Below are 16,769 nucleotides of genomic sequence, written 5' to 3'. Positions count from 1 at the left end.
GTGTTTAGCTGTAATTTTCCGCTCTCTCATTTACTGTTCATATACAAATTATTTATTGGGTTTTTTCAGGACAAACAGGGCTTTCTTTACATACCATTATACATACCATTTATATAATCTCATGTAATTTAATTTAAAATAAAAAAAATGATGAAAAATTAAAAAAAAGTTTGACTTTTACTTGATAAATCTTTTACTCATCTACAAAAGCAAATGAAAAAAACTGCTAAATAAATTAAAAATTTTGTCCTGAGTTTAAAAATACCCAGTGTTTACATGCTTTTTTGCTTTTTTTTTTTTTTTTTTTTGCAAGTAATAGGGCTATAAGTACAAGTAGGATATTGCAGTTTCAAAACATACATTTTTAAAATTTATCAATAGTGACATTATAACACTATTATCCGTCATAAATCTCTCAATAACACCCCACATGTACATATTTTACATGGGTATTCAATATGGGGTATGTCCAGTCTTTTTTAGTAGCCACTTAGTCACAAACACTGGCCAAAGTTAGCGTTCAATTTAGTTATTTCCTTTTTTCACACACAAACAAATATGAACGCTAACTTTGGCCAGTGTTTGCGACTAAGTGGCTACTAGAAAAGACTGGACATAACCCATTTGCAATACCTTGGGTATGCCATCATGGGGGTAATTCTCATTCCTGGGCTACCATACGCTCTCAAAGGCAACCTAACCAACCTGGCCATTTTCAATGTAAAAATATTTGACCCTGTAACTTTCAAAAACGCTGTAAAATCTGTACATGGGGGGGTACTGTTATACTCGGGAGACTTTGCTGGGTGCCAGACGCCAGCCTCGTGGGCTCTCATCGCCTGAAGTGTCAGATGCTTTTGCGTGGTTGAGTGCCAGGCATCCAGCTTGTGGTGGCGTATCTCGCGGCTGTGCGGGTCGGTGTGGTGTTTCGTGCCCCTGGTTTTCGGCTCGTTCTGCGGGGCCGGTCAGTCCCATGGATAGTAGTCGTGGTAAGTACTGGAGGTCTTCGGCGGTGGGCAAAGGTAGGGTAGGGCTCTGGTGTGTCTGGCTTTGCTTTTGCTTGAGGCGAGGCTTGGGGCCTGGGCAGCCTTCTCCGCGTGATCCCCTTCCCTGCCGAAGCCGCGGGTATGTTCCGTGTGCGTGGGAGGTGCCGTTTAGGTAAGAGACTGCTCGTCTGCTGTGGGGCATGTTGCAGTGCCCTGTTCTCTAGCTTCAACCAGAATGCTTCCATGATAGCCTCTTATTTGCTCTGTAGCTTGGTCTCAGTGCTGAGATCTTGATTGCGAGGGAGGCACAAGGTGTCTGCCATTAGGGGTGAGTCGCTTGTCTGCTGACCTTCACCTCCCCCTCGCCTCTGTGGGGTGTAGTTCTCCCGTGTTGGACCGTGTTCACCCCCAACGGTCCCGGTTGGACCGTGTTCACCCCAACGGTCGTCTCGCGTGTGGTTATTTGTTTTTTACCGGTTCACCGACCCCTACAACCGAGCCCAGCAGTGTCAGGCGTCGGAGTGGCCTCCAGGTGGTCCCGGAATCAAGCTTTGTGGGGCTGCTTGTCGCTTTTGTTAGCAAGATTGTGGAGGAGCTTCAGTGGAACACGTCTGTCCTCCATGAAAGGCCCCGCTCCCGAAAATTTTTTTTTCATTTTTAATCACAGTTAAATGAACACTAGTGTCAGGAATACAAACCTGTATTCCGAACACTAGGGATCGACCAATATTGATTTTTTTTTTAAAAGCAGATACCGATAATCTGTGAACTTTCAGGCCGATAGCCGATAACTTACTGATATTCTGTACATTTACCATTTTTAAAAAATAAACTCTTTCTACACAAATCTACTCTTAACAGAACATGTTTATTATTTATTTATTTTTTTGCAAATCTTTTTTTATTAAGGTAAATGCGCAAAATATACATGCCAGTCAAAATTTGTTTTCAAGAATATGTGTGTAGTGGATGCAGTGTGTGTGTGTTTGTGTAGTGGATGCAGTGTGTGTGTGTTTGTGTAGTGGATGCAGTGTGTGTGTGTTTGTGTAGTGGATGCAGTGTGTGTGTGTTTGTGTAGTGGATGCAGTGTTTGTGTAGTGGATGCAGTGTTTGTGTAGTGGATGCAGTGTTTGTGTAGTGGATGCAGTGTTTGTGTAGTGGATGCAGTGTGTGTGTGTTTGTGTAGTGGATGCAGTGTGTGTGTGTTTGTGTAGTGGATGCAGTGTGTGTGTGTTTGTGTAGTGGATGCAGTGTGTGTGTTTGTGTAGTGGATGCAGTGTGTGTGTTTGTGTAGTGGATGCAGTGTGTGTGTTTGTGTAGTGGATGCAGTGTGTGTGTTTGTGTAGTGGATAGTGTGTGTGTGTGTGTGTGTGTGTAGTGGATGCAGTGTGTGTGTGTGTGTGTAGTGGATGCAGTGTGTGTAGTGGATGCAGTGTGTGTGTGTGTGTAGTGGATGCAGTGTGTGTGTGTGTAGTGGATGCAGTGTGTGTGTGTGTGTGTAGTGGATGCTGTGTGTGTGTGTGTGTAGTGGATGCAGTGTGTGTGTTTGTGTAGTGGATGCAGTGTGTGTGTTTGTGTAGTGGATGCAGTGTGTGTGTTTGTGTAGTGGATGCAGTGTGTGTGTTTGTGTAGTGGATGCAGTGTGTGTGTTTGTGTAGTGGATGCAGTGTGTGTGTTTGTGTAGTGGATGCAGTGTGTGTGTTTGTGTAGTGGATGCAGTGTTTGTGTTTGTGTAGTGGATGCAGTGTTTGTGTTTGTGTAGTGGATGCAGTGTGTGTGTTTGTGTAGTGGATAGTGTGTGTGTGTGTAGTGGATGCAGTGGATGCAGTGGATGCAGTGGGTGTTTGTGCAGTGGATGCAGTGTGTGTGTGTGTGTGTGTGTAGGTATGTTAAGTGTTCAAAATGAGGTGGGGGGACATTTCTATTTTTAAATATAATTTTTTTTAAACATTTTGTTTTACTCCCCCCTCCCTGCTTCTTACCTGACCTAGCAGTAGAAAGAGGGAAGTGCTCATGCCATTGTACAGAACACTGGTGAGACCTCACTTGGAGTATTGTACGCAGTACTGGAGACCGTATCTTCAGAAGGATATTGATACCTTAGATTGCAGGATAAAACTTACCAGGAAAGGTTAAAGGATCTTAACATGTATAGCTTGGAGGAAAGACGAGACAGGGGGGATATGATAGAAACATTTAAATACATAAAGGGAATCAACACAGTAAAGGAGGAGACTATATTTAAAAGAAGAAAAACTACCACAACAAGAGGACATAGTCTTAAATTAGAGGGACAAAGGTTTAAAAATAATATCAGGAAGTATTACTTTACTGAGAGGGTAGTGGATGCATGGAATAGCCTTCCAGCTGAAGTGGTAGAGGTTAACACAGTAAAGGAGTTTAAGCATGCGTGGGATAGGCATAAGGCTATCCTAACTATAAGATAAGGCCAGGGACTAATGAAAGTATTTAGAAAACTGGGCAGACTAGATGGGCCGAATGGTTCTTATCTGCCGTCACATTCTATGTTTCTATGCTGTGTGTGTGTGTGTTTGTGTGTAGTGGATGCTGTGTGTGTGTTTGTGTGTAGTGGATGCAGTGTGTGTGTGTAGTGGATGCAGTGTGTGTGTGTGTGTAGTGGATGCAGTGTGTGTGTGTGTGTGTAGTGGATGCAGTGTGTGTGTGTGTGTGTGTGTGTGTAGTGGATGCAGTGTGTGTGTGTGTGTAGTGGATGCAGTGTGTGTGTGTAGTGGATGCAGTGTGTGTGTGTGTGTAGTGGATGCAGTGTGTGTGTGTGTGTGTGTGTGTGTGTGTAGTGGATGCAGTGTGTGTGTGTGTGTGTGTGTGTGTGTAGTGGATGCAGTGTGTGTGTGTGTGTGTGTGTGTGTGTAGTGGATGCAGTGTGTGTGTGTGTGTGTGTGTGTGTGTGTAGTGGATGCAGTGTGTGTGTGTGTGTGTAGTGGATGCAGTGTGTGTGTGTGTGTAGTGGATGCTGTGTGTGTGTGTGTAGTGGATGCAGTGTGTGTGTGTGTGTGTGTGTGTGTGTAGTGGATGCAGTGTGTGTGTGTAGTGGATGCAGTGTGTGTGTGTAGTGGATGCAGTGTGTGTGTGTGTGTAGTGGATGCAGTGTGTGTGTGTGTGTGTAGTGGATGCAGTGTGTGTGTGTGTGTGTAGTGGATGCAGTGTGTGTGTGTGTGTGTAGTGGATGCAGTGTGTGTGTGTGTGTGTAGTGGATGCAGTGTGTGTGTGTGTAGTGGATGCAGTGTGTGTAGTGGATTGTGTGTGTGTGTGTGTGTGTAGTGGATGCAGTGTGTGTGTGTGTGTGTAGTGGATGCAGTGTGTGTGTGTGTGTGTGTAGTGGATGCAGTGTGTGTGTGTGTGTAGTGGATGCAGTGTGTGTGTGTGTGTGTAGTGGATGCAGTGTGTGTGTGTGTGTGTAGTGGATGCAGTGTGTGTGTGTGTGTGTAGTGGATGCAGTGTGTGTGTGTGTGTAGTGGATGCAGTGTGTGTGTGTGTGTGTGTGTAGTGGATGCAGTGTGTGTGTGTGTGTGTGTGTAGTGGATGCAGTGTGTGTGTGTAGTGGATGCAGTGTGTGTGTGTGTAGTGGATGCAGTGTGTGTGTGTAGTGGATGCAGTGTGTGTGTGTGTAGTGGATGCAGTGTGTGTGTGTGTAGTGGATGCAGTGTGTGTGTGTGTGTGTAGTGGATGCAGTGTGTGTGTGTGTGTAGTGGATGCAGTGTGTGTGTGTGTGTAGTGGATGCAGTGTGTGTGTGTGTGTGTAGTGGATGCAGTGTGTGTGTGTGTAGTGGATGCAGTGTGTGTGTGTGTGTAGTGGATGCAGTGTGTGTGTGTGTGTGTGTAGTGGATGCAGTGTGTGTGTGTGTGTGTGTAGTGGATGGTGTGTGTGTAGTGGATGGTGTGTGTGTAGTGGATGCGGTGTGTGTGTAGTGGATGCAGTGTGTGTGTGTAGTGGATGCAGTGTGTGTGTGTAGTGGATGCAGTGTGTGTGTGTGTAGTGGATGCAGTGTGTGTGTGTGTAGTCGATGCAGTGTGTGTGTGTGTAGTGGATGCAGTGTGTGTGTGTGTAGTGGATGCAGTGTGTGTGTGTGTAGTGGATGCAGTGTGTGTGTGTGTAGTGGATGCAGTGTGTGTGTGTGTAGTGGATGCAGTGTGTGTGTGTGTGTAGTGGATGCAGTGTGTGTGTGTGTGTAGTGGATGCAGTGTGTGTGTGTAGTGGATGCAGTGTGTGTGTGTGTGTGTGTAGTGGATGCAGTGTGTGTGTGTGTGTGTGTGTGTAGTGGATGCAGTGTGTGTGTGTGTGTGTGTGTGTAGTGGATGCAGTGTGTGTGTGTGTGTGTAGTGGATGCAGTGTGTGTGTGTGTGTGTAGTGGATGCAGTGTGTGTGTGTGTAGTGGATGCAGTGTGTGTGTGTGTGTGTGTGTGTAGTGGATGCAGTGTGTGTGTGTGTGTGTGTGTGTAGTGGATGCAGTGTGTGTGTGTGTGTGTAGTGGATGCAGTGTGTGTGTGTGTGTGTAGTGGATGCAGTGTGTGTGTGTGTGTGTAGTGGATGCAGTGTGTGTGTGTGTGTAGTGGATGCAGTGTGTGTGTGTGTGTGTGTAGTGGATGCAGTGTGTGTGTGTGTGTGTGTATTGGATGCTGTGTGTGTGTGTGTAGTGGATGCAGCGTGTGTGTGTGTGTAGTGGATGCAGCGTGTGTGTGTGTGTAGTGGATGCAGCGTGTGTGTGTGTAGTGGATGCAGTGTGCGTGTGTGTGTGTAGTGGATGCAGTGTGTGTGTGTGTGTAGTGGATGCAGTGTGTGTGTGTGTGTAGTGGATGCAGTGTGTGTGTGTAGTGGATGCAGTGTGTGTGTGTGTGTAGTGGATGCAGTGTGTGTGTGTGTGTAGTGGATGCAGTGTGTGTGTGTGTGTAGTGGATGCAGTGTGTGTGTGTGTGTAGTGGATGCAGTGTGTGTGTGTGTGTAGTGGATGCAGTGTGTGTGTGTGTAGTGGATGCAGTGTGTGTGTGTGTAGTGGATGCAGTGTGTGTGTGTGTGTAGTGGATGCAGTGTGTGTGTGTGTGTGTGTAGTGGATGCAGTGTGTGTGTGTGTGTGTGTGTGTAGTGGATGCAGTGTGTGTGTGTGTGTGTGTGTAGTGGATGCAGTGTGTGTGTGTGTGTGTGTGTGTGTGTAGTGGATGCAGTGTGTGTGTGTGTGTGTAGTGGATGCAGTGTGTGTGTGTGTGTAGTGGATGCAGTGTGTGTGTGTGTGTGTAGTGGATGCAGTGTGTGTGTGTGTGTGTAGTGGATGCAGTGTGTGTGTGTGTGTGTGTGTAGTGGATGCAGTGTGTGTGTGTGTGTGTAGTGGATGCAGTGTGTGTGTGTGTGTGTAGTGGATGCAGTGTGTGTGTGTGTGTGTAGTGGATGCAGTGTGTGTGTAGTGGATGCAGTGTGTGTGTGTGGTGGATGCAGTGTGTGTGTGTGTGTAGTGGATGCAGCGTGTGTGTGTGTGTGTAGTGGATGCAGCGTGTGTGTGTGTGTAGTGGATGCAGCGTGTGTGTGTGTAGTGGATGCAGCGTGTGTGTGTGTAGTGGATGCAGTGTGTGTGTGTGTGTAGTGGATGCAGTGTGTGTGTGTGTGTAGTGGATGCAGTGTGTGTGTGTGTGTAGTGGATGCAGTGTGTGTGTGTGTGTAGTGGATGCAGTGTGTGTGTGTGTGTGTAGTGGATGCAGTGTGTGTGTGTGTGTAGTGGATGCAGTGTGTGTGTGTGTGTAGTGGATGCAGTGTGTGTGTGTGTGTAGTGGATGCAGTGTGTGTGTGTGTAGTGGATGCAGTGTGTGTGTGTGTAGTGGATGCAGTGTGTGTGTGTGTGTAGTGGATGCAGTGTGTGTGTGTGTAGTGGATGCAGTGTGTGTGTGTGTGTGTGTAGTGGATGCAGTGTGTGTGTGTGTGTGTAGTGGATGCAGTGTGTGTGTGTGTGTGTGTGTAGTGGATGCAGTGTGTGTGTGTGTGTGTGTGTAGTGGATGCAGTGTGTGTGTGTGTGTGTAGTGGATGCAGTGTGTGTGTGTGTGTGTAGTGGATGCAGTGTGTGTGTGTGTGTAGTGGATGCAGTGTGTGTGTGTGTGTAGTGGATGCAGTGTGTGTGTGTGTGTAGTGGATGCAGTGTGTGTGTGTGTGTGTAGTGGATGCAGTGTGTGTGTGTGTGTGTGTGTAGTGGATGCAGTGTGTGTGTGTGTGTGTAGTGGATGCAGTGTGTGTGTGTGTGTGTGTAGTGGATGCAGTGTGTGTGTGTGTGTGTAGTGGATGCAGTGTGTGTGTAGTGGATGCAGTGTGTGTGTGTGGTGGATGCAGTGTGTGTGTGTGTGTGGTGGATGCAGTGTGTGTGTGGTGGATGCAGTGTGTGTGTGTGTGTGGTGGATGCAGTGTGTGTGTGTGTGTGGTGGATGCTGTGTGTGTGTGTGGTGGATGCAGTGTGTGTGTGTGGTGGATGCAGTGTGTGTGTGTGGTGGATGCAGTGTGTGTGTGTAGTGGATGCAGTGTGTGTGTGTAGTGGATGCAGTGTGTGTGTGTAGTGGATGCAGTGTGTGTGTGTAGTGGATGCAGTGTGTGTGTGTAGTGGATGCAGTGTGTGTGTGTAGTGGATGCAGTGTGTGTGTGTGTGTGTGTAGTGGATGCAGTGTGCGTGTGTGTGTGTAGTGGATGCAGTGTGCGTGTGTGTGTGTGTGTGTAGGTATGTTAAGTGTTCAAAATGAGGTGGGAGGAAATTTCTATTTTTAAATATTAAATTTTTTAAACATTTTGTTTTACTCCCCCCTCCCTGCTTCTTACCTGGCCAGGGAGTGGAGATATGGATTTCCCTGTGGGGCCCAGCACTCTTACTTACCTTTCCTTTGTGTGTGTGTGTAGTGGATGCAGTGTGTGTGTGTGTGTGTAGTGGATGCAGTGTGTGTGTGTGTGTGTAGTGGATGCAGTGTGTGTGTGTGTGTGTAGTGGATGCAGTGTGTGTGTGTGTGTGTGTAGAGGATGCTGTGTGTGTAGTGGATGCAGTGTGTGTAGTGGATGCAGTGTGTGTAGTGGATGCAGTGTGTGTGTGTGTGTAGTGGATGCAGTGTGTGTGTGTGTGTGTAGTGGATGCAGTGTGTGTGTGTGTGTGTGTAGTGGATGCAGTGTGTGTGCGCAGTGGGTGCAGTGGATGCAGTGTGTGTGTGTGTGTGTAGGTATGTTAAGTGTTCAAAATGAGGTGGGAGGACATTTCTATTTTTAAATATTAAATTTTTTAAACATTTTGTTTTACTCCCCCCTCCCTGCTTCTTACCTGGCCAGGGAGTGGAGATATGGATTTCCCTGTGGGGCCCAGCACTCTTACTTACCTTTCCAGCAGCTCCCTTCTGCTCCCCTGTCTAACTCTCGCAGCCTGTGTTCCGCGCGAAGTGTTGCCATGGTAATCCGTGGCAACACTCTGACGGCCGCGGGACTTGCAAGATTTAGATAGGGGAGCTGTTGGGAAAGTAAGTAAGAGTGTACTGGGCCCCACGGCCCTGGTCTGCATTATCGGCAATATCGTTATCTTTATTGGCCATTACCGATATTGCTTAAAATACAGAATAATACAAATAATCGGTTGATCCCTAAATAACACTATAGAGTTTAACCATTTTGTTTTCTAATTCAACTTATAGTGGTCATTGTGACCTTTTTGGACACAATGTCTGTTTGTGTTGTTTTTGTTGTTGTTTTGTTTATAAATACACATGGTGAAAAAAGAAGGAAAAAAAACAAATTTGTTGTTCTTTTATAACAGGTAGTAGAAATGTATTCAAGTGGGGGAGACCTGCACTTAGAGCTTCCAACAGGTCAGCAAGGAGGCACCAGGAAGCTGTGGGTGAGTGTCCATATATGTCAGTGTCATGGAGTGGATAGCACTATGGTATTGTTATATGTAGGTGGTGACACTTTCTCCTCCATATTTTATTCCCAAGTCTTTCCATATTTTCTTTGGTAGCGCTGTGTTTATCCTTTTTCATTTGAATATGATGAATAGGTGTAATAAGCAAAACGATGTATAAGTTGTTTACGTTTAGTATACTGCCAGCAGGCAAAAAGCAGTGATGAAGCTCTGGGACCTTCTTCACCTCCCAGCTTAGAGGAGCCAGTTGTTCTGCAAGCGGAGAACCTGGCAGGAGAAAACTACCACCGCTTGCAATCCTGTTACTTTACTACCGCCAGCAAAGAGTTGCCAAAAAAGCCACATTTAAATACCCTGTCCAATAATCAAGATATTGACACAATTTTTTCACTGCCATTCGTCTGTTAAAATGGCAAATCTGGAAGGGCATGAGGTCTTCTGTGTATAGGATCCCCATGGTGAAGAACCAATGCCAACTCCACGTAACAAATGTATCTGCTCCTCCAGGTGCCACAGCAGGATATTTAAAACCTACTAATAGATATACAGAAACATTTCCAGGCAGACCAGGTTAATTGCAGGTAGTGACAAGCCGGCTGAGGGCCACGAAGGAAAACCTCACTGATTTTCACCTCATGTTATATGTCAAAAAAGCGATTCAGCAGCTACAATCTACTCAGAAAACCTTTACATTTGGATAGAAGAATGCAGTAGACAGCAGAACATAAAAGCTAGAGGCATTCCAGATGATATTAACACGGAAGAGCTCCCTCACCACACAAGGTATCTCATAGTAACCATTCTTCATCCTAATCTAGGCAAAAAAATGCTCAAGATGGGGTATATCTTATCAGCAAGTTTACGAACACACCTACCAGTCATTCAAGAATTCATACTCAAACATTCCAAGACAAGCGACACATTATGACATTAGTGCACGGAAAGACACTATATCTTTGAAGATAGCGACCTCACCTCACCTATCACGACCTGCCAAAATCCAACCCTTCATTAGAGGAAATCCTTGCGTGCCGTCACAAAGCAATTATGGGAAGCAGGTATAGACTACTGTTGGACAGCTCCACAGCCTTTGTCGGTGTCAAAGAATGGGACTGTTCATGCAATTGCATCTCCAGTGAAAGTGCCAGCCTTTCTCACGGCTCTGGATCTGTCTGTGTCATCCACTGGCCCTAGAGGCCTTGCCACTAAAATTTCATGGGACTTGAGTAGAGTACGATTTGTTCCACGCTCGGAGGAAGACTCCCATTCCTAACCCGAACAGTGTCCTGTGCATATTGGTTTTCTTTCTTGTCTTTTGTTATTATTTAACAGTAACCATGCTGGGACTTGTTTTACCATATGGGGAAAAAAGAGTCCTATGACTTTTTTATAAGGAAATGATAGGCTCATATCGCTGCTAGTTGTATGTATTTTTTTTAAAAAAAATTAAATGTTGCAGATTTCTCGCCTCCTCCGCCAGGTACAGCCTTGGTTAAGGTTACTTTCCTCATGCTATTTTCTAAATATGGGTTGTTTTGGGCAAAAATGTTAAATTACTTTCATGTGCCTTCGACCGGTTTTATTATGATTAAGGGGGTCCTAGCACTCTAAAATATAATCTAATTGAAAATTGGGTACACAAAACTTCATATTTGTCAATATTGGCTAACTGATGTTATGTATTCAATGCCTTCTTGCTATTCTCTTTTGTCCACCAAAATAAAGAATTTAAATATAATTAAAGATCGGACTGCACATATGGACACTTGAGATTTATGGGATAAGTCTATAGAACAGAATATGGAACTCCTGACTGGAAGACCACTTCCTGGTATGAGCAGACCCTACTGATGCTGCCTTTCAGTAACTGCAGAAAAGTGTTATATTTATTTTTATTCCTAATGTATCAAAAATGCATTACAAAATTGTGGGTCACTTTCATGGGCTGTCCCCATGATATACATACCATAATATTGTTTGTGTAAGTATCACTGGCACTAGGCTATATTTGTGCCAATTAGGTAACAAATCTGTTATGTGTTATTAACTGTTTTATTGATGCAGAATCCCGGTTATCAGACGCACTATGTCAATGTGTTACCTGTGCATTTAACTCTGTGTCATTTACTAAAGACTGTTGGTGGATCATGTAAAAGTTTTTTTCTTTTGTTTTTTTCTTTTAGGAAATTCCACCCTATGAAACGAAAGGTGTCATGCGTGCTAGCTTCTCATCACGAGAGGCAGACAATCACACTGCCTTCATTAGGATTAAAACCAATGCTTCAGACAGTGCTGAATTTATTATTTTACCTGTGGAGGTAGAAGTCACCACAGGTTTGTATAACAGTTGCTTGTTGCTGTCATAAGCAAAGTAAGCATGTTTCATAAATTGGTCTCACAGTGAATAGTTACAAACTTTTTCTGAAGTTTTCTTTGACTCTTCACATTGAGACACTCTAGGCAACTTTGTGTGTTGGGTTACATTTAATCTTTAAGGCGTTATCTGTGTAATTAACCAAGAGAAAATGGGTTGACTCCATCCTGACGTTTTCTTTTAATAAAAACAGAGTGGTAAAATCACTCTCAAAAACTATTTAAAAACCTACACTGACACCCATAGTAAAACTCCAAAAACCTTTAGAATGCGGGATGGATAAAAATCACAAGTAATCTGAAATATCTTTATAGAGTAATTTCCAATTTTGAATATCACATTTTTATGATGTAGTAGAAAACATAGCAATATGTATATATTTTTTTTAATTAACACATTCTTCGGTTTTTAATAGGCTTAGAAAAATGATAAAACTTTGATAGTGTAAACTGTAACAGTAATAAATTTCCATATACATAAAACTATCCACTTACAAACACATATGAGCTTAATGATAAGTTATAAGAGCCAGATTCAATTGGTTCCTCTCCTGGAATGGTTTCTCTCTATTCCTGTGGGAATCACTCCTTCAATAGTGATGTCCCGAACGGTTCGCTGGCGAATAGTTCCTGGCGAACATAGCGTGTTCGCGTTCACCACGGACGGCGAACATATGCGATGTTCGGTCCGCCCCTTTTTTTTTTTTTTTTTTTTTGTGGCCAAATTTACTATTACTAAGTAAAAATTACTTAGTATTAGTAAATTGTGCCCCTACTCGCAATACCGTGAGTAGGGGCATGTCTATTAAAAAGTGAGCAGCCTATGTTCGCGACATCACTATCCAACAGTCAGCCACATCAAAATGTATTTATTTATAAAATATTTTACCAGGATGGATACATGAGATTTCTCTCGTTTTCAAGTCCTGAGTCTTTGTCCACAAAACATTGCATTGTTACAATAGGATACAATATTACAAAAATACAATATACCGTATATACTTGAGTATAAGACGAGTTTTTCAGCACATTTTTTGTGCTGAAAAAACCCCACTCGTCTTATACTCGAGTCAGTTGTCTGTATTATGGCAATTTTCATTGCCATAATACAGACAAGGACCGGGGGCTGTCAGGAAGCTGTAACTTACCTTCACCGCAGCTCCTGTCAGCTCCCTTCTCTCTTCTCCGGTGCGTGCAGCTCTCAGGTCAGCTCCCTCTGCAACTCTCGCGAGAGCCGTGGGGTCAGAGCGTTGCCACGGGTTACCGTGGCAACGCTCCGCGCGGCCGCGAGAGTTGCAGAGGGAGCTGACCTGGGAGCTGCACGCACCGGAGAAGAGAGAAGGGAGCTGACAGGAGCTGCTGTGAAGGTAAGTTATAGCTTCCTGACAGCCCCCTCCTACAGCCCCATCCATTGGACCACCAGGGAGTGAGAGCCCCCCTCCCTGGCCAGCTAACAGGCAGGGAGGGGGGACGAAAAAATAAAATTATTAATAATAAAACAAATAAAAATAAGAAAAAAAAATATTAAAATAATAATAACATTAAAAAAATACAATTAATAATAAAATAAAAAAAATTATTACCTAAAAAAATAGAATAACATTAAAAAAAATATTAAAATAATAATTAAATAATAATTAATAAAAAGCCCACCCCCCCACCAATGCTCTGCACTCACACACACACTGCACACACACACACACTGCACTCACACATACACACACTGCATTCATACACACACTGCACTGCATTCATTATATACACACTGCATTCATACACACTGCATTCATACACACTGCACTCACACACACTGCACTCACACACACTGCACTCACACACACTGCACTCACACACACTGCACTCACACACACTGCACTCACACACACTGCACTCACACACACTGCACTCACACACACTGCACTCACACACACACTGCACTCACACACACTGCACTCACACACACTGCACTCTCACACACTGCACTCTCACACACTGCACTCTCACACACTGCACTCTCACACACTGCACTCTCACACACTGCACTCACACACACTGCACTCACACACACTGCACTCACACACACTGCACTCACACACACTGCACTCACACACACTGCACTCACACACACTGCACTCACACACACTGCACTCACACACACTGCACTCACACACACTGCACTCACACACACTGCACTCACACACACTGCACTCATATACACACTTCACTCATATACACACACTGCACTGCATTCATTATACACTGCACTCATACACACACACTGCATTCATACACTGCACTCATACACACACTGCACTGCATTCATTATATACACACTGCATTAATACACACACTGCATTCATACACACACACACACTGCACTCATATACACACACTGCACTCATATACACACACTGCACTCATATACACACACTGCACTCATATACACACACTGCACTCATATACACACACTGCACTCATATACACACACTGCACTCATATACACACACTGCACTCATATACACACACTGCACTCATATACACACACTGCACTCATATACACACACTGCACTCATATACACACACTGCACTCATATACACACACTGCACTCATATACACACACTGCACTCATACATACACACTGCATTCATACACACACTGCATACACACTGCACTCATACACACACTGCATTCATTATACACACACTGCACTCATACACACACACTGCACTCCATTCATTATATACACACTGCACTCATACACACACTGCATACACACACACTGCATTCATATACACACTGCATTCATTATATACACACACTGTAAATAAATATTCAGTTAATGTAATTTTTTTAGGATCTAATTTTATTTAGAAATTTACCAGTAGCTGCTGCATTTCCCACCCTAGTCTTATACTCGAGTCAATAAGTTTTCCCAGTTTTTTTGGGTAAAATTAGGGGCCTCGGCTTATATTCGGGTCGGCTTATACTCGAGTATATACGGTAAATATATATATGTGTATACACACAAATTAATAGACAGCAGGGCACTCCTCCTTTATCCAAGATACTTAGAAATTATACACTGCCTAGGTGCAATCCCGCGTAGTATATAGAAAAAGCAATAAAGGGAGCACACTAGGTCTTCATTCAAGTGAGAAAAAAATATATTTACTGCATTCAAAAAGAATACATAGACTGTGGTAAATAGAAATCAACGTTTCGACCCTCCTGGGTCTTGATCAAGATCACAGTGTGAATGAAGACCTAGTGTGCTCCCTTTATTGCTTTATATATACACAAACACACACACACACATAACGGGTAATACGTGTATTCAACCATGACAGGTGAATTCTGTCCTGAGGTATATTGCCATAGATCTCTTAAAAGATTTTAGATTGAATGAAGATTTGACTGTGTCCCTGAGGTTATTCCATAATTGCCACTACACACTACAATCGTCTTAATGACTGGTTAAGTGCATAGCCTATATGTAATCATGGCAGCCATATTCTTTTTGAGGCTGATATCAAAATAAAATTGGTTAGTTGTTGATTTCAGTTGCACTTTTCTGTGTATAAATGTGCACAATCAGCATTCTCTTCTTAAGCATGATCATGCTGTATTGTGCAGTTTTCTGACTAACATCCACATTATGTAAAGCTGACCTAGGGAACTGTCTATTGGGTGGGTGTAGGCTTGTTGTGGCTCAAGATATAAGGAAGGAGATTGAAAAGTTTTGCGATAATGAAAGAGGGATTTTGTCAAGTAGGAATTGAGTAAAATTTGGGGAAAACTTCATTATTGTGTTTGAGGTATTATAGTGTCCTGAAGCTATTGTGTATAATGTGATTTCATTTTTCAGCTCCTGGAATTTATTCATCAACAGAGATGCTAGATTTTGGCACATTACGGACACAAGGTATGAGTATTATATACTTTTACATATAATCTTAACTGTGCAGTCAAAACTATAAAGGGTGTTATCAGGAAAGATATAGGTTCCTTACTGTCATTTTCTCCCCAGATGTTCCCAAAGTTTTAAATCTCCATCTACTTAATTCGGGAACAAAAGATGTACCGATAACTGTGAGTATGATCAGCTTGTGATTATTTTTTTCTTTATGTAGTCCTGTAAACACGTGTTTTCCCCACCAGCACACTAGTTTTGAATAGGGCTTTTGCTTTCAATGACAATTTTAACAAAATGTTCTAGAAAATAAAGCATCTAAAGCACCTACCTGTAGTCATCGCATGAGATATTTTGCATTGGGTTTCTATTTGCCAGGAGGTGGGACAAGACTCACTTTGCAGTTTGAGGGTTATATAACTTTGCTAGTTGTATAACACATTAAAGGGACACTATATTCACCAAAACAACTTTAGCTTAATGAAACAGTTTTGCTGTATAGGTCATGCCCCTGCAGTCTCAATTCTCTGCCATTTAGGAGTTACATCACTTTGTTTATGCAGCACTAGCCACACTTCCCTGCATGTGACTAACGCAGCCTTGGTACACAGATCCTGTATAGAGAGATCTAATGTTTAGACTTCCTTTATTGCATATTCTGTTCAATTTAGAACTTCCTATCTCCTGCTCTGTTTATTGCTTGCTAGACACTGCAGGAGCTTCCTGTAAGTGATTAAAGTTCAATTTACAGAGCAGGAGGTCTAAAGCAAGTTAACAGGTGGTTGAAAATGGTCTAATTTTTTTTTTTTTTTTTACGCTCTCTGTGTGAAACATAGCCAGGGGAGTTGTGGCTAGGGCTGCATAAACAGAAACAAAAGTGATCTAAATTCTGAATGGCAGAGAATTGGGCAGTGAGACTACATGGGTATATGATCTTTATATAAGAGCTGCTTCATTAAGCTAAAGTGTATAGTATCCTTTTAAGGAAGTCTGAACTTCTAATTATGCTCCTATGGTGCATATCCCTATTGTAGGAACAAAGTGCAAACACTATTTTAATCAGGCTAGTTTCTAAATAATTGCCTTGGAGCTGTAATGTATACTTTGTATAAAATATATACAGTATCTATATTATGCTCCAGATTTCTCTGTAAATGTTAAAGCGGCACTGTCATGCTGAAATTACCTTTCCCCGATGGATTCCTCTTCTCGCACTTTATCGGGATCTGTTTTTCATTTCTTCCTGTCTGCTCTAGTTTTCTTTAAAACTTAAGACAAAGTAGGGACTATTTGTCTTATGCAGGTTTCCTACGCCTGATCATCTATGACTAGCAATGGGGGGTAGGGGGGTCTACTGTCTTCCCGCCCCCCACCACTGCGCAGCAGGTGGGGGCCCTAAATAAGAATGTGGGGGCCATGACAGTGCCGCTTTAAGCTGTTCTTGTAAAAGTTTTGGGTAAAGTCATATTTGCAGTACGAAGTAAACCTTCAAATCTAAAAGGGGAGATATTAATAGAGATTCCCAAGTGTGTTTACTTCAGAAGGCTGATCACCCTTAATTTTTGTAACCTTGGCTCTGCATTTGCTTGAGAAAGCT

General features: G+C 43.2%; 1 protein-coding gene across 3 annotated transcripts in view; it reads left to right on the top strand.

Moving 5' to 3' along the window:
• The window catches only part of TMEM131 (transmembrane protein 131), a 232,515-nt gene that overhangs the window by 161,340 nt on the left and 54,406 nt on the right, over positions 1 to 16,769 (top strand). For all 3 annotated transcript variants that reach the window (XM_063459103.1, XM_063459094.1, XM_063459085.1), the window contains exons 8-11: positions 8,788 to 8,864; positions 11,072 to 11,222; positions 15,128 to 15,184; positions 15,290 to 15,351. In XM_063459103.1, the coding sequence (XP_063315173.1) occupies positions 8,788 to 8,864; positions 11,072 to 11,222; positions 15,128 to 15,184; positions 15,290 to 15,351 (347 nt within the window). The remainder of the gene's footprint in view (positions 1 to 8,787; positions 8,865 to 11,071; positions 11,223 to 15,127; positions 15,185 to 15,289; positions 15,352 to 16,769) is intronic.

Source organism: Pelobates fuscus, chromosome 1, assembly GCF_036172605.1.
Source record: "Pelobates fuscus isolate aPelFus1 chromosome 1, aPelFus1.pri, whole genome shotgun sequence".
NCBI classification, from domain to species: Eukaryota; Metazoa; Chordata; class Amphibia; order Anura; family Pelobatidae; genus Pelobates; species Pelobates fuscus.
This window is presented reverse-complemented; position numbering and strand designations above follow the sequence as displayed.